This window comes from Dryobates pubescens, chromosome 2, assembly GCF_014839835.1.
Source record: "Dryobates pubescens isolate bDryPub1 chromosome 2, bDryPub1.pri, whole genome shotgun sequence".
NCBI classification, from domain to species: domain Eukaryota; kingdom Metazoa; phylum Chordata; class Aves; order Piciformes; family Picidae; genus Dryobates; species Dryobates pubescens.
The window spans coordinates 35315966-35336941 of NC_071613.1; the positions used below are offsets into that span (position 1 = coordinate 35315966).

General features: G+C 37.2%; 1 protein-coding gene across 1 annotated transcript in view; it reads right to left on the reverse strand.

Moving 5' to 3' along the window:
• The window catches only part of XIRP2 (xin actin binding repeat containing 2), a 39428-nt gene extending 19003 nt beyond the window's left edge, over positions 1-20425 (reverse strand). Inside the window, exons 1-3 of the mRNA XM_054173151.1 lie at positions 20302-20425; positions 16166-16462; positions 2198-2351 (exon numbers count right to left, since the gene is read on the reverse strand). Coding sequence (XP_054029126.1) covers positions 2198-2351; positions 16166-16462; positions 20302-20352 — 502 coding nt within the window. The 5' untranslated portion in view covers positions 20353-20425. The remainder of the gene's footprint in view (positions 1-2197; positions 2352-16165; positions 16463-20301) is intronic.
• Between the last annotated feature and the right edge of the window lie 551 nt (positions 20426-20976).

Below are 20976 nucleotides of genomic sequence, written 5' to 3' on the forward strand. Positions count from 1 at the left end.
GAATGAGAATACTAATATACTTAATGTTAGATGTGTGATTTAATTAATTTCTGATTTGAGGCCAATGAATTTAATGTACTGTTTTAAAAAACATTTTAAGAGATACATATTATTAGCTACCTGGGGAACAAAGATAATAGAAATTATTGCTAGCTTTAAAACAGGAAATGCCCTCTCTTTAGAAGCTAAATGTTTTATACCATAATGTGGTGGTATGAGAGTTGGAATGAGCTTTTCCTCATTCATTTTGCTCTAAGTTTTTGCTGATTCAAGAGAACTTAAAGGTGTAATATTTTCTGATTGTTTCAGGGATAAATGTGTGTTTGTGATAAAATAGTAAGTAGAGCCTTATGTTTACCAAAGTGAGGTATGCCAACAAAAAGCTCTTTGCTTTTGTCATGTGGGACTCATACAAAAGTATCTATTTAAGAGAATTTAATTCTTTTATTAACAATAAGTTACATCAGCTCCCTAAAGTAAATGGAGCTTGACAAATCTTCCATACAAAATAGGATTGCAGAATTCTAGATTTCTGCCTTTTTTTCCAATGATATGACTTCATCAGTTATCCCTTTTTGGGTTTTTTCAGGTTTTCACAATGGCTTAAACAGCAGTATGAGCATTACCTTAATTTTGAGTGGAGACAATAGAAATTGTTAGTACTCAGTGGTAGAGCTTGCTGTAGATGTTGCTTGATACTTCTAGGAAAATAAGATTTTGGCATAACTGAGACATTTAGGAAAAGATTCTGTAGCACTTTAGTGGTTTGAGGGTATTCTTACTGCAAAATTGAAGCATGTTGATAAATGTTGTCATTGGTTATAGAAAAACTCAAATCTCATGGTGATGGGAGAAATAATCTATAGATCATCACCATGATATATTTTTCAGTTTCTGAATATTTATTCAAGTGCAGAGTTGCATATTTCATTACCTAACTTCAGCTATTAGAATTTTAAGAGTTTTCACCAGAGCTTTTGCTCATATGAGTCTATAGGGAATATCCTTCTCATAAGACTATCTAAATGCAAAATGGAGTATTATGTCTCTCACAGGAGCATAGGAAAACATTATCCCCTATGGGTCTGTCACATTTTAATAGAAAGCTTCATTTGTAAGAGATATGAATTGTTGAATGTGCATTTTCACATAGTTCATATTCTTTATTTTTCCTGGTGGACCAAAAAATGCTTCTGAAACATGCTATGCCCAATTCAGGCTTGGAGGCAAAGCAGGTATGGAATGGAGAATTCCATTCTCTTGTTAGAGAGTAATAATCAAGGCTTTGAACTGGGAGAGTCTAGAAGAAGGGGTAGAAATATAAAAAGATACCTGAAAAACTTGAGAAACTGCAGAGAAGAGCCACAAAATTACACCCTCATGGAGAACTGCAGCTGTGTCTAGTTGATGGAAGAACTTTACAGGGTTATAAGGTATGACTGCCCTTCCAGGAAGAAATGAGCAGGTGTTAGAGGTTTCTAATTTGGTAGGGAAAAAGTGGAAAAAGATAACCAGTGCTTGACAGCAAAGCATCAGGTATTTAGTTTGAACAATGAGCATAATAAATGTAGCAGCATTAGCTAGAAAAGTACTTGCCTACTGAAATTTCCTTTTCTGATTGATCTGCTAGAATTTGGAACCGCTAAACATTTTCTGATAAAAGAAAAAACTGGAGTCAGTAGTTGGATGATACTATGTCACTGGATTATGAATTTTATTTGCAGAGTGGACAAGTCTTTTTATGTTGTTTAATTTATTGTTTCACATAAAGTCAAATCCTAGACAACTCAGAAATCAATAACTGATGCTTCTGTCACATAATTGTATCATCCATACTCTTTGTCTGTTAAACCAAAACACAGATACGTACACTCTTTGATACTGTCAAGTAATGGTCTCCAAAGTGAGATGTGTACACCCCAGCGGCTGTGCAAGGCAGTCCTCTGGGCTGCAAGAAGAAAATATATTTTGTATAGGAACAATTTTTAAAGGAGGGCTTTTTTATAATTGCATCTATTATCCTTCTTTAATACCTGTTTCTGTGTATGTTGCATAATTTATTTGTAAATAAATACATACACAAACATGGGAGTGCATTCTCAAAAAAGTTTTAATGATAGGGATGCACCATCAAAAAGGTTTGGAGACCACTGCCTTAGAGTAAAGCAGGTTATCAGATCAATTCTGTGATACTAACCTTCAGAGCTGTTGCTGTGGCCATTTACTGATGACATCTTTTCAAAGATTGCTCTTCCTCTTTTCACACTAGACTCTGTCGGAGAAATGACAGAATGGCTCCCAGGCTGACTCTTAGATATTAATGAAAGTGAACTTCTCTCACTCTCTCTTTTCTGTTAGAAGACATTAAGAGGATGTGTGTTAAAAGCTATTGGTAGGAAACAGATATGGGTTTTGTAGAGAGGAGAGCATATGAAGAGGCAGTAGATTAGAAGGCGGTGCTATTTTGGAGATGTTCTCCAGAATGCCGTAGGGTATATATCTGCAGCGATGCAAGTTGTGAATTCACGTGTGTTGCTCAGTTTATCGTTCAACAGTGATGCTTGGAAGCTTTCTTTTGCCATTCCTTGCACATGGTTTCTTCCACAAAAGAAGTGGTAAGGATCACAATAAAAGATCATTCAGACACTATTTGTAGACAGAAAAGTTGTAGACAGAAGGAATTTTATTAATTTCATGTATTGGTATACAAATGTAAAAAACAATCAATAATGGCTTTGAGACCAGATGTACATGGGCATTTCTATTTCAGAAATTTGATTTTCAATTCCGCTGTGACCTATCAGCTGGCTTTAGATAACAACACTGGGGCATTTCCACACACTGTGGCCTTAGTCCTTTGAGGAAAAATTAATAAATAACTGCTGAGCTAGGGTTTAATGTGTTGAAGGTGGTGTTTTGGGGTGCAGCTTTTATCACAGAATGTGTCAGATTGGAAGGGATCCTCAAAGGTCATCTTGTCCAATGCACCTGCAGTAAGCAGAGACATCTCAAACTAGATCAGGTTGCACAGAGCCCCATTATTATTTACTCTGTATTAAAGAAATAACTGAATATATATTAAGTAAATAACTGAAACAACTGGAGTAGCAAAAAAACATGCTGTCCCTGTAAAAGAGGTGGTGATATCCAAAAAGAGAGTGGGTAAGTGGTTGGTCTGATGACTACAAAGCTTATTTGCCAGAGTCCTTAATTGCTTTCATGGCATACATTTTCAAAATGTCCTGCCTTCATTAGACTACTTTCTTTTTATTGTTTGCAAGCAGCTTTACTATTGTGTAACATTTTAATACCCTTGTATATGATCTTACTGATGTAACACCTAACTGCTTTTAGATTTAGGTATTACACATGGTGTATAAGCAGCAACATTTGTCTCTTGGATCGGTCTCAAGCTGCACCAGGGGAAGTTTAGGCTCGAGGTGAGGAGAAAGTTCTTCACAGAGAGAGTTGTTAGCCATTGGAATGTGCTGCCCAGGGAGGTGGTGGAGTCACCGTCCCTGGAGGTGTTCAAGAGGGGATTGGACGTGGTATTTGGTGCCATGGTCTAGTCATGAGGTCTATGGTGACAGGTTGGACTTGATGAACTTTGAGGTCTCTTCCAGCCTTGGTGATTCTGTGATCTTGTGATTGATTAACCTAGACTTGAGAGCATTTTCCAGTAACTATTTTTTTAAAATAAAGTATTTTTTGCAATACAACTTAATGAATCCTCAAATAGAACTCTCCCAAAGAAAATAATATAAAATACATTGTATAAGTCCTATTCACAGTAACATATAATCAATCAATACATTCACCTTGAATTCTTATGAAAATAATGATCAATAAGTATTGGAAGTGTACTTCTAAAATGAGTGCAGCATTAGCCATCAAGGACAGTTGTGCTTCACCCATCTTTAATAGGCTTTTCTCATAGCTGCTGATAGCTATTATCTCAAATATGTGTTGTACTGATTTTCTTGACCTGTAGTTATTCTTTGCAAGAATACTCCTTCCAGTATGTGTATGATATGTTATGTCTTGTGGAAACTCATAATTTTATAACAGTCTGTAATATTATAACACTTCTGTGAGTTACAGTGGCTTTTGCTTGAGAGTACCTGAAAAATTTTTGCTTGACATTTCAGTATTGAAACAAATGACAGATCAGACCATAGGTGCTAAAGGTCTTTTATTATCATGAGTATTGTAACCCCCCCTTTTTTTCAGAAAAAAATGCCTATGGTACTACCAATCATCTTTTGTCTTGTTGCATCAGTCTCCTCCCTCCACGAAAAGAACACTGCTGCTACTGCTTATATAGAATTGAACTTGTCAGAAATGCCATGGTGGCACAGCGCCAGTAAGATCAGCTCTGTGACCAGGCTGGGTTACAATGCATGAATGACAGTATAGGTATACTGCAGCACAGGTAGGATAGAGATCTTGGCCAGAACATAGGTATGCTGAGAGGAAGGAGGTACTTATGTGCCAAGGGTATTAGGAGGTACCAGGTGGCCAAAATGAATAGGGTTTTTTTTGTGTGTGAAGGGCTATTAATTTTGTACCCTTCAGAGTTGTCTATTGTTACAATTACAACCCAGTATTAATGACAATATTCTGGTTTAAAACAGCTGAAGAGCAGACTATTATGTCTGAAATGTGGCACAGACAGTCTGTGATTCAGAAATGGCTATGCAAAGAAGAAATGAAGGAGGGAGGAGGGAGAGGAGAAATTAAAAAAGTAAAAAGTGCGGCTGTGCATGTTATTAGATCAGCCTCAACACGTCTGTCTCCTACTTTTCCTGCTCTGGCAGAAATGAGAACAGTGTCAGGATCATATTGCCACAGTGTTGTATGTACTTTCAGTAGTCAACACATGAGAATCTTGAGAACGATAAGCTAACTTCTGCAATATTAGAACAAAAGAGAAAACTCAAAATATACTGTTTTCACCTACTGTTTCTCCTTTTCACAATCACAGTGCTCCACCATGCCCTGGCCTCTCTTACAAACAGCATCCCTGTCTTTCTGGGGTGAAGGATAATTTTCTTAAACTGGTGCTCCAGTTAAAGCACTAGACCTCAGATTTATTCTCAGAAAATGCTGGTTTTTGCTGTTGAAACATTATTGGAAGGTGTTATGATTACCATAAACTCCTTTTGATTAGGAAAAAATTTACTTTGCACACTTTTAAAATTACAATATCTACCCAGATTACCTCATGCCAGTGAATGGCAAAGACATCTGCTTAATAAGGATAGAATTAACATAAATGCTGCTTATTGAAAAAGCACCAAGGTAGTGCCAGCAGGTGCTTTGTTGGAGGCTGATATGTTACTCTTGCAGAAGTTGCCAAATGAAAACTAAAAGAACAAAAGTTTTTCCTCTCTGATTAATGCAGGATTCAATTCATGTCAAGATTTTGTAGTTATACATGTGTTCTTTGTGGGAGCAGGTACTCAGTGGGGATATAGACATGGAGTGCCCAATTTAACAGCATTTATTCCATTTTTTGTTGCAAGTAATTTATTTAAATCAGTCTATATTTAAGTAGCTTTCTATCATGTAATTACTTCAGTTTTACGTACTGACTCTGATGTTATATTCTATTTTTGAATGGGCTTCTCAGAAAAAAAGAAAGTGACACAAGAAGCTATTTTTATGTTCTGATCTCATACTCTAGACATGATGAAAAGAATAAAGCACTGGAGTGCCAAATTCCAGGGAATATGCAGTTATTACATTTAGAAATGTCAATAATAAAGATTCCAATTTCATTGGCCTACTGAGTGATCATGCTTCAATTAGTGGATTTTCCACATGCTATCCAGTTCTGCACTAATCTAAAAGTCGGTAAGCCAGAACACATCAAGTTTTAAATAGAGGAAAACTATTTACCAGGTTACTACTACTATTTCTGCATACCATGAGCTACTTTGGATTGGCAGAGGAATTTGTAGTCAAAATGCTACTATTAATGTTCACAGTATTTAGTCTTTTTTTAAAGGACATCTTTAAGTGTATTTAAAAACAGGCATTCATCCCATCATGTCTTAACTACTTTTGTTACATGTTCTACCTAAAGGAAAGTTATTTCCCACCTAACTTTCATTTTATTTCTGGTCTCCACTAAAAGAATTAATATTTAAGAAATGACAAAGAGGAGGGAAGAAGGAATGGGCCCAAATAAAAAGGGTAAAATCATAAGTGGAAAGGAAAATAAGAAATCTACAAATGGATGATGAGGTAGGAAATGAGTGGAGCCGTAGGATAACTGTTTGGGAATGAAATCTGTGGCTTTAAATATAGTTAAATAAAATCTTGATCCATCAATGCATTTTACTGTGATTGTAGCATTAAATACTTGAGGGTTGTTATTCAAATAATTGTACTCAATAGCAATTGAAGTTATACTTAATGTCTAAGTGTTTTGCTGGACTGGCTCCTAACATTTACTTTTGCCTACAAAAAGCTGGCATCTCAAATTCCAATTCAAAACAAGAGTGCTTTGCTGGAGGGTACACAGGAATGATTTGAGGTTAATTTTAGTGCTGAATGAACCTGTATGTCCTGTGAATCATTCAATCTCTGTGGAATATATTTAAAAAAAAAAAAAAAAAAAAGAAAGTGAAAGCAACATAGTCCTGGCCTGCTTTAAAAAAAAAAAAAAAAAAAAAAAAAAGGCTTGGAAATGCCATCATGAGACAAGTCTCTTTCTGATACATTTCTGATTTGTAATTAAAAATATGATGGATATCTATTCTGGTGCAATTTACAAGCAGAGTGCATGGTTTCATGTCTACCATCTGCTGGAATGCTGGTGGCGTTATGAAGATGGATAATGAACTCCCTAACATAACTGTTACAGGGGAATGCTATTAACACCTGCTGCATAAACTCTGTAAAGCCAGTACCTGAACTGTTGAGACAAAGCCACAACTCTCAGCTGATCCTTTGCTATGTGCCACTTCAGTTACACATATTTTCTCAAGAGACTTAAAAAGCCCCAACCCTATGGCTGCCTGGAACTTGCTCATTTATTGCATCCCTAGACCAGCTCCAGAAATGCTTATCCTTTTCAGTTGTTGCAGACCATTTCAAAATAACACACTATCTTCATCTGGGGGAAGGGTATGAAATAACTCTGCTGTATACACAGAACAGAGGCCCTGAAAAGAGATTGTTCTTAACCTGAGGAAAAAAATTGTTTGCAGAATTGCCATCTGTGATGGTTTTGGCTGGGATAGAGTTGATTTTATTCATAGTAGCTAGTATGGGGCTATGTTTTGGATTTGTACTGGGAAACAGTGTTGATAGCCAGGGATTTTTTCATCATTACTGAGTAGTGCTTGTGCAGATGCAAGACCTTTTCTGCTACTCAAACCACCATACCAGCAAGTGGGCTAGGGGACCATGTGAGACTGGGAGAGGGCAGAGCTGGGGCAGCTGACTCCAACTGACCCAAAGGATATTCCATACCATATGGAATGGTCGGCATATAAAGCTGGGGGAAAGAGGACAGAGGGAGGAACATTTGGAGTTACAGTATTCGTCTTCCCAAGTCACTGTTATGTGTGATGGAGACCTGCTTTTCTGTAGAAGGCTGAACATTTGCCCCCTTGCATACACAGCTTTTAAGTTACAGTAAGAAAAACCAGTGAGGGGCTAAATTCTATCTTGAAATGCCTATAGATTTCACTACTATTTTAGAAAATCCCACTGATTTGCCATGTATCACCACAGCAAAACTGATGCGCCCCCTGGCTTTATTTCTTAAAAAGCAATGGCCTAATTCTTTGAGGTAAAAAGATAAATTATTTTAATTGCTAATAGTGTTTAGTATGCATTAAATTACTGAGCTGTTCAGACTCTGTCCCATGGAAGGAAAATCAGTTATATGCAGCTCATTGTATAACGTTGATTTGGAATCTTATAGCAGTTTTCACAGTATGATAATGAATATTTGTGTTAAATTAGCAACTGGACAATGGGTTAAATAGACCACTGTACAGTAGCTACAGAAACTCCCTTTCCTAAACCAATACTGTGTAATGGTCCCTCTCTCCTAGCATATTTGGATGATAAAATAGTTGTGTGCTTTAGAAGCAGATAAGGAAACTGAGGCCACAGTTGACAGTGATCAAACATGTTTTAGTGAGCTTTTTCGAAGCATGTGATAGTGCAGTGATTGAGTAACATCATTTAGAGTAGGCCAGCTACAATATCTGTAAAAAAACCAGATCAAGATAAAATTTATGGAAACTGCAAAATCATAAACTTGATAGAAGTAAATATTACTACAGCTTTTTAAAAGGAAATTGAAATAAAATCACATTTGAATCAAACAGAATTTAAACAAAGTTGGTACCAGAAGTCTATATAAATCACTGGCAATACATTAACAGAAAAACATGCAAAATAAGAAGTCCAGTTCCGACACAGCTGTGTTGAATATAAAATACATTAGAAAGAACAGTAACAAAAGACTGGAGATGGTACAGAGAGCATAGATTTGTAATCATCACTAACAGCCTACAATTTTCAAGTCATGGAAACCAATTCTTAACCAAGAAAAATTCATGACCTGTGGCAGCATAAAATGCTGTCTCACCATGTAGGAGTCACAAAATAAGATTTCAAACAGCAAAAATAAAACCAGTAACTTTCCTCTTCTATCTCATCTTTCTTTTAAAAAACCCAAACTTTTAAATGTATATACATGTACCAAAACAGCAATGAAATGCTATTGCTTGTTCTTTATGTAGTAATTCCAAAGTGTTTGGAAAGAAGTTGTACCACATCATGTAAGAAATAGCATTTTCTTTGGCCAGATGCTGGGCTGGTAGTTGAAATTGAGTAATAAGATAAAATGATGGAGATTAACAATGAGTGTATAAGGAAGGTATCATGTAAGAGAAGTAGCTAGAGGATTCAAGATTAGCTATAGATTATGGCATATGAAGGAGACTCTGAGACAGCAGGCATAACTAGGGAGATTCTCAAAACTAGTATTACTAGACCGGTTTTATTCCGCAGTCCAGAAATTATATGTATTATCTGTGATTTCATATGACTTCATATAAACAGCTTCAGGAGAAGTATAGCTTGAACACTCCTGGGTATAGGAAGTTTACAAACTGTCAGATTCTGAGTAAAATCCATTATTCCAATCTTATTAATCAAGTCTTGCAGTTGAAACAAATGTATCATCATGCTGTGACATAGAATAGGTTAAACCAAAACAGGTTTAAAGCATGCCAGTGGTATTTTCTTCTGATTTTTCTTTCCCATTTACTAAGGTTGCTCAGCTTTGAGATAAAATGCCATGTTACTTTAAATCTAGGTAGCAAACATCTTAAAAACAATCCCATCTTTGCAGAACTTTTTTTGAAAGACCAAACAGAGCAAAAAGAAGAGAAGACACACAAAAATGAGAAGACACGGAGCTAAAGGAGCACAAACAGAAGCACCCAGGAAAGATCTGTGCTTTCTGAAAGGATCCCTAAGGATCTCTTCCATTAAGACAACTGATGTAGTAAAGTGTATTTAGGAAGTAATTTGCACCTTCTGTACTGGTTCTACCTGTGCCTTGGGCAGGTATTTATGTTTGAAAACCCAGGAAATATTCTGCTTTCATGAAGATTCAGAACAGTAGCATCAAATTTCTGAGTATGGTTATTTTGGACAGTTTCACTTCAACCTCATGACAACTTTAGAAAGCATGGTGAGTTCATTTCTCTTTATACTACACATAAACAAAATTGCTAAAAGTTTGTTCCCACAAACATACAGATTAGAGAAAAAATAGCAAAGACCTACCAGGAATTTATTTTACATATTTAACAGCCTATTGAAATAGTAATTGTGAGTGTATTTTGGTGCAGGTTCTTGTTTGATTGTTGACTTGAAATTGTTCATTTCCTATATCACACATTCTAGTCTGCAACAATAAGTAATGTCTCTTTCACACTTGTGTTTAACGTATGGCTCTTATCTCCTCTGCATACCACTAGCGAATTTCTCAGCCCTTATCACAAGCTGATTACCATCCTAATCAACATATATGTTGTCTTTCCCTTTCAGTGCAGTTTCTCAAGACATGCTAGTAATGGGTGTACTTGCTTCCTATCTTTGCTCATCACTTTCATGATTCAAGAATTGATTAAGATATCACAGGCTGGTAAATTGTTCCAAATACCAGCAGAGACAGAATGACAGTAAAAATGTTTTAACACTTGTTGCTTTCTGCCATAAATGGCAAATACTTGAGAAGAAATTACTTAGGGTAAAAAGTCATGCCTGTAAAACACAAGACAATTTGTCTATGCACTTTTCTCACTTTCTAGACTTTTACAATAGCTGCTAAACTGATGTGTTTATATGCAGCCCTTTAGGGATATCCTTTATGATATAATGATGGAAGTTTGGTTGTACTAAACTACAAAACCAAACAAACAAATGAAAAACAAAACCAAAAAAAAGGGAATGAATCTTGTAGAGAACATGTGCTTTGGTTTTTTCCAAGTTATTCTGTTTAAATGCTTCCATGTTCCAGAAAGATCTTTCAGATTTTTAGACTGCCTTCCTTGAAAAGCTGGTCATCCTAGGAAGTACCATGTGATGCACTGTTTTTTCTGTTAGCTAGCTGTAATTCACAAAAGACTCAGCTCATCATAACAGATGAAAAGCACCTCTTTAAATTAAAAACACAACAGCCAAAACACTAAGTGAAAGGTTTTTTAAGAGTAGGGTGGAAAGAACCTGTGGAATACAGCCAGACAATAATCAGATGTCATAGTAGGGCCATATGGCCCCTGTACAAACCCATAGAGACACTAAGGTATCTAGACATGGTCCTCCTCTTTCCCCTCCTTCCTCCAGAATGTCAGGGTAATGCAGGAAAAGGAACAAAGGGGACTGGACCACGCAGGTCTGGTAAACAACCCTGTATCTATGGTAAGGGCATGTGTTCTGGCCACAGCCTGGCAGAACCCCTTTTCATTGGGTGACTATGTCCTGGTTTCTGTTGCTTTATTGGCCCAATTGATCTTAGGCAAGATTTATATACAGGCTGATTTCTAGTTCCCTGTGCCTTACTCAAGCCTTGCTTAGCCTTGCTCATGCCTTGCAGAAGCCTTGCATGCTTGAGCCTGCTTGGACCTTGTCTAGCTTGAAACTGCCTCAAGTTGCATAGCCCTGGTTGCCCAGTCCAGTGCTTGGGATAAAGCCATGAGCATACACACTGCAAGCTATGAGAGAAGCCACGAGCTTAGGAGTTGGAGCCAAGCCTGCTTCTCCTTGAAACCAAGATTTTGCTGTGCCTCAATTCACCCAGGACAAAGCAAGCGCCTGCCACTATAGAGTTGTTAACAGCGCACTGTCTGCTGAAGCCAGACCAGCCACTGAAGACCATGTGGCATTCCTGCTGTGTCTGGCGCATGTGAGCACCCCAAAGCCTCTAATAGCACTCCCTACCTGGGTACAACCAGCTGTGAGTAATTAATTCATTGTCTCTTTGGCATAAGGTTTCTTGTTGAGTCTCCCCCCTCTGTGGTCGAGCGCCATTTTGCTCCAGGCGTATATTATATTCTTCCCAGTTTGCATTAAATAGTTAAGTTGTTATAGTTGCCCAAATACTGTACATTCCTATTGTAAATATATTCTAACAGTACATCGAACCTTTTGATAAGTTTGGCAATTTCCATATTATAAAAGGTTATGAATATTTTTATTAATATTGCCATATAGTTTATAAATAAAGGAAATATTATATCCCTTTAACATCAGACAAAAATGAGACCCACATCAGAAATCATAGCGATTTATTGAGGACAAGTGATCCTAAAAATAAGCCACCCTCATCTGCAGCACATGGTACATGATGAATTTGCATTGATTCTGAATAATCAGTAAGGAGCAAGAAAATTGTGAAGAAAAAAGAAGTATCTATTAAATCTTATCATAAATGAGACTTCCTTTGGAAAGTTTTGTGGAGGGCATATGACTATAGTTTATTCCATCCTGTTGCTTATAAAAATGCAGCCTGCTCAGCAAAACTGTCTATATTAATGGGATTAAACCCAATTTTAATAAGGAACTGGTGACACACAAGCTTCAGTTTTCCAACTGCTATCTCCTACCTTTTTCTAGTTAGCTTCCTCATTGCCATAGCTCAAACATTAACATTTATCACTGGGCGAAAAAGTGGATGATTCTAACTCTTTTAAGGTGAGATCCTGTTATGGATTGTTTCTTCTGCTTTACATACCTCCAAATAAATGACAAAAAATGGTAAAGCTGAATTGACTTTAGAATAATTTTAAAAGTTCTTGAAGGTCTGTTAAAGGAAAATGTTGTAACTTGTTGTTTGAAAAACATTCAAGTATTAGGTCTAAGCATAGTTACTGAATAATTAGGCAACTAGTGAAACTAGTGGCCCAGGCCGCTAGAGAAACTAGTTAACAGGGCATGGCAGAGAAGAAGGTCTAAAATGTTCGGTTGTCACAAGTGTAAATCATTTGTGCTGGTTTCAAATCCAGTTTTGTATAACTGGAGGCTATGCAAACCTGCCGGTTACTCCTGGGTGTATATGCAATGAAAGTGTAACAGTGTAACTAACACAGAGAAAATAGCTGAGAAGAACTGAAGAAATACAATGGAGTGGAATATCAATGACTACCAGTTTGCTGACTGAACAGGAAGGAAGAAATAGCAGTAAATTACAGAAGAACTTAATATGTGTGTATATGTGCATGTATATGCACACATTGTATTGCAGTAGCTCATGGGTCTCTGTGGTCAAAGGAACTTTGGAAGGCTCCATCCCCACCACTGGAACAGTTGCTTTTCCTGGTGTAAAATATTGTAGATATCAGTGAAAGTTCTGTCAACATGTCCAGTTTCTAAAAAGGTGTAGTGGGTTGAGAGAGGGCCTAGCTCTCCCTCCCCCACAGAGTAAGAAACCATGACTAAACTTAGTCGGAGAAAGCAGACTATATTTACAAGCATATATAGGAAGCAGATTATATATAACACAATATATACAGGTATTAACAATATATATAGAAATATACAGCAAATAAACACAATCAGAAACCAGAACCCCAACAGAGGGGGCTTCCCCCTGTGCCCCCTTCACCCCCCTACCTCCCTTCTTCCCCAAAGAGGGTTAGAAAAAAGGGTAGTTAGCAAGGCAGATAGAGGCCTAGCCGGAGGGAGTTAGTATCTCTTATCTGTTATTTGGCCAGAAGCCCAGAAGCAGTCCGCTAGAAGGGAGAGCAAAGGGAGGAAAACTGAACAAAAGTTCCAGCCGCTCTGGGTCTAACAATCTCACCTCCCCCTTAATTCGCCAATGAAATTCATTTAGAATACAGAATATTTATAAACATTTAGCCAGAGTGCCCCTTCCTTAAAGGCACAGCCTCAAACGGTCACAAATGGCAAAAAAATTGATACATTTTTCAAACTGTGAAAGCCAGACCAGGTAAGAGATGAGTTAAATAAGAATAAGCAAAGTGGAAGGAGGATTGTTTCTTCAGGTGATTTGTAAGGTACCTGTAACCATGTCCTTTCCTTGTGGAATTTTTTCGTAATGAAAAAGCATTAATGATTTCATTCATCAGTAACAAAAATAAAAATCATGCAAGTGCTAACAGGCTACGAAACTGTCATGCAGGTGCTGCAAGGCTTCTATTCTTTTCTCTATTCCATAGCTGTGCTAAATTAATGTAAGTGCTTCTGAGAGTGTTAAGGGAAAAAACATGCTGCTTGTTTAAATTATTTTAATGAAGGTTTAACCTTTTCATTAAGCTCCTATGCCTACAATGTTCAGACTTTTTTTTGAAACCTTGCTAGGTCTGCATTTGGTCTGCGTTGCCAAGATTTTAAGTGCATGAGCTGAGTTCTAAGCATCCGTACTTCAGTGTCAGAAACCTTTGTGGTTTTTTTTAGCTCCACTTTCAAATTGTTAAGTAAAAACATTGATGTAATGCATTCTGGAAGTCTTCTATGGTGCAAATTCCATTTTCTACATTTCATAATAATTGTATCTTGGAAACTTCAAATGTTTTACAAAGCAGGGGAAATAAATCCTTGAAGGCAATATAAATTTTCTAAGACAGCTACCTGGACAGAATAACAGCATTCCAGCTTTCTCACTTGAATTCTGAAAAATGGGCCTTTCCTCTCCTTGTCACTTCACAGCTCATAACACCATCTGCTTTTCAATGTTCTTTGCAAGATACTGAACTTAGCAGCTGCAATTCCTGCATGAGTTTCAGCAACTCAGCAAGAAGGCATTCTTTGTAGAGTGCACACATCTCTTCTCTCACTTCTGTCTGTCCATAGTAAAGAATTTAACTAGACCTCTACTCAAATATATTTTGTATGCAGTGCTGTTAGCAAACAAATCATAAGGATAAGTGACACTTGTTTGAGTTTTGCTCCCACTCTCTTTATTGACCCTTTCCTTCTTTTTTTTGTATCTGAAACAATAAATTTTCACTTGGGGAAATATTTAGCAAAAAGAGATACAATTAGAAATATTTTGTGTAATAAAGTCTATCAGCAAAAGAACAATGCTAATGATGAGATTCTAAGCTGCATGTGAATCCAAAGCATTCACAAGTGATGCAGTAGCAAATTTTGCAATGTAATATTTAATTCGTGTAAATATTTAATTGGTGTTCTGAGAATAGGAGCAAAGAGTTATTTTACTTTCTTGGTAATTATTGTTTAAATAAAGGTCTGTCCAGTGAAAAATATGGTTGAAGTAAAAAAAAATAAAAATATATATATTCTCACTCAGTAAGGAGCTCTTCCTATCAATATGATTAAAAAAGAGCTGAGTTGGTCATACAAGAATGATCATGTTTGCAATACTGAATGTACTGCTTCATAGGAACAAAAAAAAAGTTTATTTTGCCATTATTAAAAATGTCTGTTAGATCAATGAGAAATGTCTCCACCTTAAAATCATTTGAGTATGTCACTTCACAGCAGTCTATGACTATTTTATATGGCCTTTACAGGGCACAATAAACCCATGAAGTTTTAACCTCTATTTTATTTATACCTGCTATTCTTTGTGTTCAATGGCTAAAGCAAATGAAAAGATTTTGTGTGAATCATGTGAAGTTTTGTTTTTACTATTCACATAAAAAAGCTTTCTAATATCTTTTAATAGCAGGATTTTGTGTATGAATTATATCTGGTTGACATGCACTATTCTAAACTCTAGTGTCTGGACCAGGAAACCACTTCAAATCACTCTGGACACTAAAATTAAATGGCTACATTGACTGTCTATGTGGACTGTCGGGGTTATCCTGCAGCAGTTATAAGGTGGCAGAATATGATGTTAGGACATCCATTGTTACTGTATCTTTGATTGAGAAGTGAGATTAAAAACTATTCAAAGGGGATTTTTTTTATTTATTTATGTGTTTTGTTTAGTTTTTAACTGGAAGGCTGAACAAGAAGTGAGAAAGTGCAATGAGGAAAGTACAAAATATTCTGTCCACAACCAAAGTCTGCAGGGAGATTGTAGTTTTCATGTGGAAGAGGTAAAGCATGGCAAAAGACTTTAACTACAAAAATGAATGAAATTGCCCTAATTAAGACTACTAATTTTTTTTTTTTCAGCATTCTATATTTCCATGAAGTTTTCTTTTAAGCTTCAAAAAAGCCTAGTTTCTCCACAGCTGGTTCAAAGAAATTGTGGATATTTCTCAGACAAAAAGTCTGATGACACATAAAGGTTTCAATTTGTCCAGGCCAGTCATGTTATGCCAGTGAAAGTCAATGGGTGAAGTGACAGCAGATTTCTCAGTTGAAAGGGAGTCAATACTATTCTACAAACAAGAAGCAATTGCTTCAGAAAGTTTTATAGTGTTTGTAAGAAGTTTCATTTGGGAATGCTTCTCTTAGGCCATATCTTGTTTTTCTCTCCTCCCTAAAAGCACAAGCCAAACACAATTTTACATGGATTTCCCTGACAGATTGGCAAGATAGAACCAGTCACCAACCATTAATATTATGGAATAAGGAAAACCACTGAACACAGTGTTAAAATACTGATCCAGATTGTCCATAGGACACCCACAAAATTGCATTTGTGTCCATTGCCATTCCTTTGAAGTGTCCACCCAGCCCAGGCTCTTACCTTCATGTCCCCCAGGGCCTCAAAGTGGCTCCGCAGCTCCTCCACAGTGATGGGGATGTGCTCAGTCTGCTGAAAGCCACCTAGGGTCTCTTGCTTGAATGCGTCCACTCTTATGCTATCTGCTGGCACTTTCTGCATGGCGCTGTTGCAGCTGATCTTATCCGGCACAAGGGACCATGGGGTTAGTGAACAATGGAGCATCAGGTCAGGTCTTATAGGATTGGTGGACTCCCATCTCTGCTTGAGGAGCTCCACGGAGCCCTTCTGCACAGGCAAGTCTGCTAGCTCCAGTGTGTCCTGTCAATGCAACATGTACCTGTGGTCAGAGACAGGCGGCACTGTGCCGATAGAGGCCACCACAAGGCAGCTCAAGAACCCAGGTCACAGGATGGGCCAGGGTATAGGCTGGCAGCTGGGACAGGAGCCATTTCCCAATGGAAACTGACAGTAAGTCTAGATCCCATAAGAGTCAGTGAAAGGGTTCATTGTGTTCATACAGCAAGAATATGTTAATTAAAGAACGAATTGAGGAGGGTGCTCAGATACTTTATTCTGAAGCTTGCTTAGCAGAGTTGCCTGTCTATCATGAATGGAAAAGCAGCAAGCACACAATTAGCAAGAATTTCAAATATAGTGGGGCTAATGAATGAGAGCCTGGTAATCAGTGTGTGCAGTACTGAAAGGTGTTGTGACAGGTGACTGCTGGCTTCTTTCAGATTTGAATCAGCTGTCACTATTGTAGAGTGAGACACAGCACATTAATGCAGCCAGGATACAGAAGGGCTACTGCAATTAGCTGTGAGAGTACTTGGATAGTCTGGAAACACATCCCAGTACAGTGCTCCTAATTGCACTGTAATTCTGCTGGCAGGTAAATTACCAAGTGTTGCTATCAAATCTTCCTGATCAGTTGACTATGTTCTCACAAAGGCTTATTCCATCTTTCTTGCAGTACACTTGAGAAGGAAAATTGCTGTTCTGTCATTTTGCACCAGTTCCTGAAATCAGCTCCCAATAGGTTTGATTTCAAGGTTTTCTGCCCTGTAGCAATTGCCCAGATGTAAATTTTAATCTCTTATTCAAAATCAGTTTAAGTAGAAAAAAATGTGCATTTAAAATAGGAAAGAGAAAAAAAAATATAAAGAACCAAAACCCAACTACTAGCTAAAATGTCAGCCCCTCCTTTTCAGCAGGAGAGTTTGTGTCTAACCATCCTTTTACATATTTAGAATTCTTGAGCTTAAATCTCCTTTGTTGGGAATTGGGGTTGAGTTGGTTTTGTTTGGGTTTTGTGAGTAATTTTTTAACCAGAATTAGCATGGTCTGTAATATTTAGCTTGGGAATAAAAAATATGGGAGAAGCACCAGGTATTCAATGCACTCCGAGGGTATTTTCAAAAGGAAACTCAATATCCACTTTCCTTTTTACAAAACAGGAAAGAGTTTCTTGGCTCACAGCTTCCACCCCTCCTTCCCAACCAGAAATTGACTCAAGTCTTGTCTCTCATTTAGCTTTTTGCATTACTAGGTTGTGACTATGGCTAATGTCCTGCTACTTCCCCTTGACTGATGCAAGTTGTTTCTCATGCTCTCTTTTTCCTGCATGCAGGTGAGTAATAACCTTCCGTCTCCCATAAATATCTGTTGTTCTAGCCTGTCTGGTTCTGTTAACCACTAACCTAAAGTGAGGAACAGCTGTTAAAATGTAGGTCTAAACTTTACCTTACTTTAAGCCACTCCCGAGAGAAAAATATCTTTTAATGAAAGTCTCTCTGTGGAAAAACAAAACAAATACCTCTACCTCCTCCCTGCCCCCACAAAAACAATCCAGAAAAAAACCAAACCAGATTCTGGTGTGTCCTAAAGGTCATTTCAGATTTTCAGATTTTATTACCCCTATCTCCAAATCTGGTCTCTGATCTGCTACTTGTTCACGGTAACTTAAGTCACTGTACAATAGTAATAGGAATTTATTTCAAGTAAAATTTAGATTTGAACTTTGACCTAAATCACTATTATTTCATACTGGCTCTACTGACTGTAGGTTTGAACTTGTACTGGCCATCTTTAAAATTATTTAAGTGAAGGAGAAAACATATATGCTTGTTTTGATTAAGTACCTCTGTGTGTGTGCATGCATGTGTGTGTGTGCCTGCTATTTGTAGCTCTCCAATATCTGGCTGTATTCGTCCTCTGGCCTATTCACTTCTTCCTCCAGACTTAATCTTGATGTCACTTTCATACAATAAACTTGCACTACCTAGTTTGCTGAAATTGCAAGCCTGTTTATGACTGTGGCTCTTCCCAGGAGCTGCAGAACAGCATCTTGCCCATGTATGGGCCTTATGGCGAGACAGAGCTTAGTCTCTTACACACATGTTTTCAGTTAGCTAGGGAGTGAATACTACCTTTTTGCATGAATGTGGTTGCTTTATGAGGCCAGTGATAGTATTGCAATCAAACTCTAGGTTTTGCCTTTTTTGGATTTCTCTTCTACTGATTTTGTAAGAGGCCTATGTTAATTGTTCATTGTATGTAATAAATCTCACAAATTGGAAATATTTGGTACATCTCAGGGCTTTTTTAAAACCTAAACTTATTGATTGCTCAGTCTTCATATCAGGATCATTGAAATGGCATTTTCTTCCTTGAGCTGTAAATGAGATAAGCCTCATTCTACTGTTTGTGGACTATTTATGCAATTGGCAGTCGAATATATTCATGCAAATAATTGAGAGAGCTGTTCAGGAAAAGATATACACTGCTTTCCCTTGCCAAAATGGCTACCTGTATTTTCATAATATTCTTGCTATCTTAAATGTTTCTTACATGTAAACTCTTTAACTTGTTTACCTGCAAGCAAGTAAATAGAAAAATTGTAAAAATAGTAAACTGATAGAGTTTATTTGTATTACTTGTGAATGGTGTTGCTATGTTCATTTATCTGTACTCTTGTGGGATGATATAATCATACATATTATACTGTTGAGTCCTTTCATGACAGTGGAAAACTGTTGTCAAACAGCTTCATTTGTCATTGTCTATTGAGCTGGATTTCTTTCTCAACTAAAAAAAACCCCACAAACCAACAACACAAACAACAAACCAAACATAACTACAAAAAAAAAAAAAAATTCATATACCAGCAACCCCCAAACCAAAAATCCTGTGAGGACAGAAATTGAGAAGTCCTTTCTATGATCTTCGATACTATTTCATCCTGGACATCTGTTTCAAATTGATCTGCTCTCTCAGGAATCCCTGACATGAGGATACATGGCAATCTTGGACTAAGTTATGAGAGGACCAGCACATTGCAAATGAAGACTGGATATCAGTCAATTCAATGCATTTTTCTAAACCTCCAGGATCTAAAGGAGCCTACAGAACAGAAGCAGCTGACCCTAATGTTTATGACAATGCAGGGAATGGAGGCAGGGGGATGAAAGAGAGGACCAGTAGCTGCCTATGATCTCCTCTAAAGCTAGTCAATAATGAAATAAAATAGTTCACTTGGAAAGGTTCTGCAATAATAATCTAATCCAAATGCAGTATTCATTATCTATTTCACTAAATAATCTCTTCTCTGTTTAAATGTGCACATGGTAGCTAGACACACGCTTCTGACACTGGTGCCTGAAAAGCTTGCTGTTCCTTCTGCAGGTAAGCAGAGCCTCAAGTATCTGTAACGTTTCTTCATTTACATTTCAGACACTTCTTAACAAAAGCAGCTCAGACAAGTTTATGAAAAGGGCTAAATGAATTCTTGATTACTACAAAATGTAAAGCATTTCCAAATTCCAAGTCATATTTTGAGAAAATAGATTAATTTGGCCTGTCATTTTACATGCAACTTTTATCCTGATACAAATACTCATAGCTAAAGAATGAAACTCTAACAAATGTTCTTTCAGCTGTAAATTATGGCACCCCCCTGTGCCAGCAAATATAACAAGGTTATAAGAGAGAACTAGAAAGTCCTCATGGGACTTGAGGAAAGACATGCTTTTTTCCCCTCTTTTATCCCTTCATTCTCATTTATTGCATGAGCAGTATCAAGCCCCACACTGCACAGGCAATTTAAAATGAAATTTAAAAAGGCATTAAATTGCATATTAGCACTGAGCTTTCCTTACCGCTGTGTTCTTCTTGGTCCAGTTTTCCTGTTGTGACTCTGCTGCACTCATTGTGTGCCTCTTTAAAGGAAGACAAATTTAAACGGTCTCTAATTCACTGGTCTCATTTGGCTAATGAACATGAAGCTTGATGGACACACGTCTGACAGTAGTTACAAGACACCAAATCTCTTATGTGCTTGCCTTGCCAATGTATTATTTAGTGAGGCATGGAGGCGAAGCATGCTTTCTGCCATACCTCTGGCTGTGCTGCCTGTGCTCACCTTACACTGCTTAGCGGTGGCAAAGGCTTTTGTTTCAGTGCTCTTTGGCAGGAAATAAAGCACCTTCCAGTAAAAAATAGTTGGTTCTTAAATACTTAGGAAAGGTTTGAAGAAAAATTGTAAGTGAGAGGTTATAAGTCAAATATATTCAAGAAAGTATTATGTACATTCAGCATCATTCACACCATGTAACAATACCACATTCCAATGCAGCTGGTTTTCCAAAGAATAAACATAATTGCTTTTCAAAGTTTTCATTGTGGACCAAAAATACATGTTATAAATCACACAAGCAAGAAAGAAAGGTAAAAGGATTTTTTGAAGATCGTTCTGTCCCCTTCATTCTCTTTTAATCTTCTATGTTACTGGGTAATTTTTTTCCTTTTTTCTCCCCTCCCCTCCCCCCCCCCCC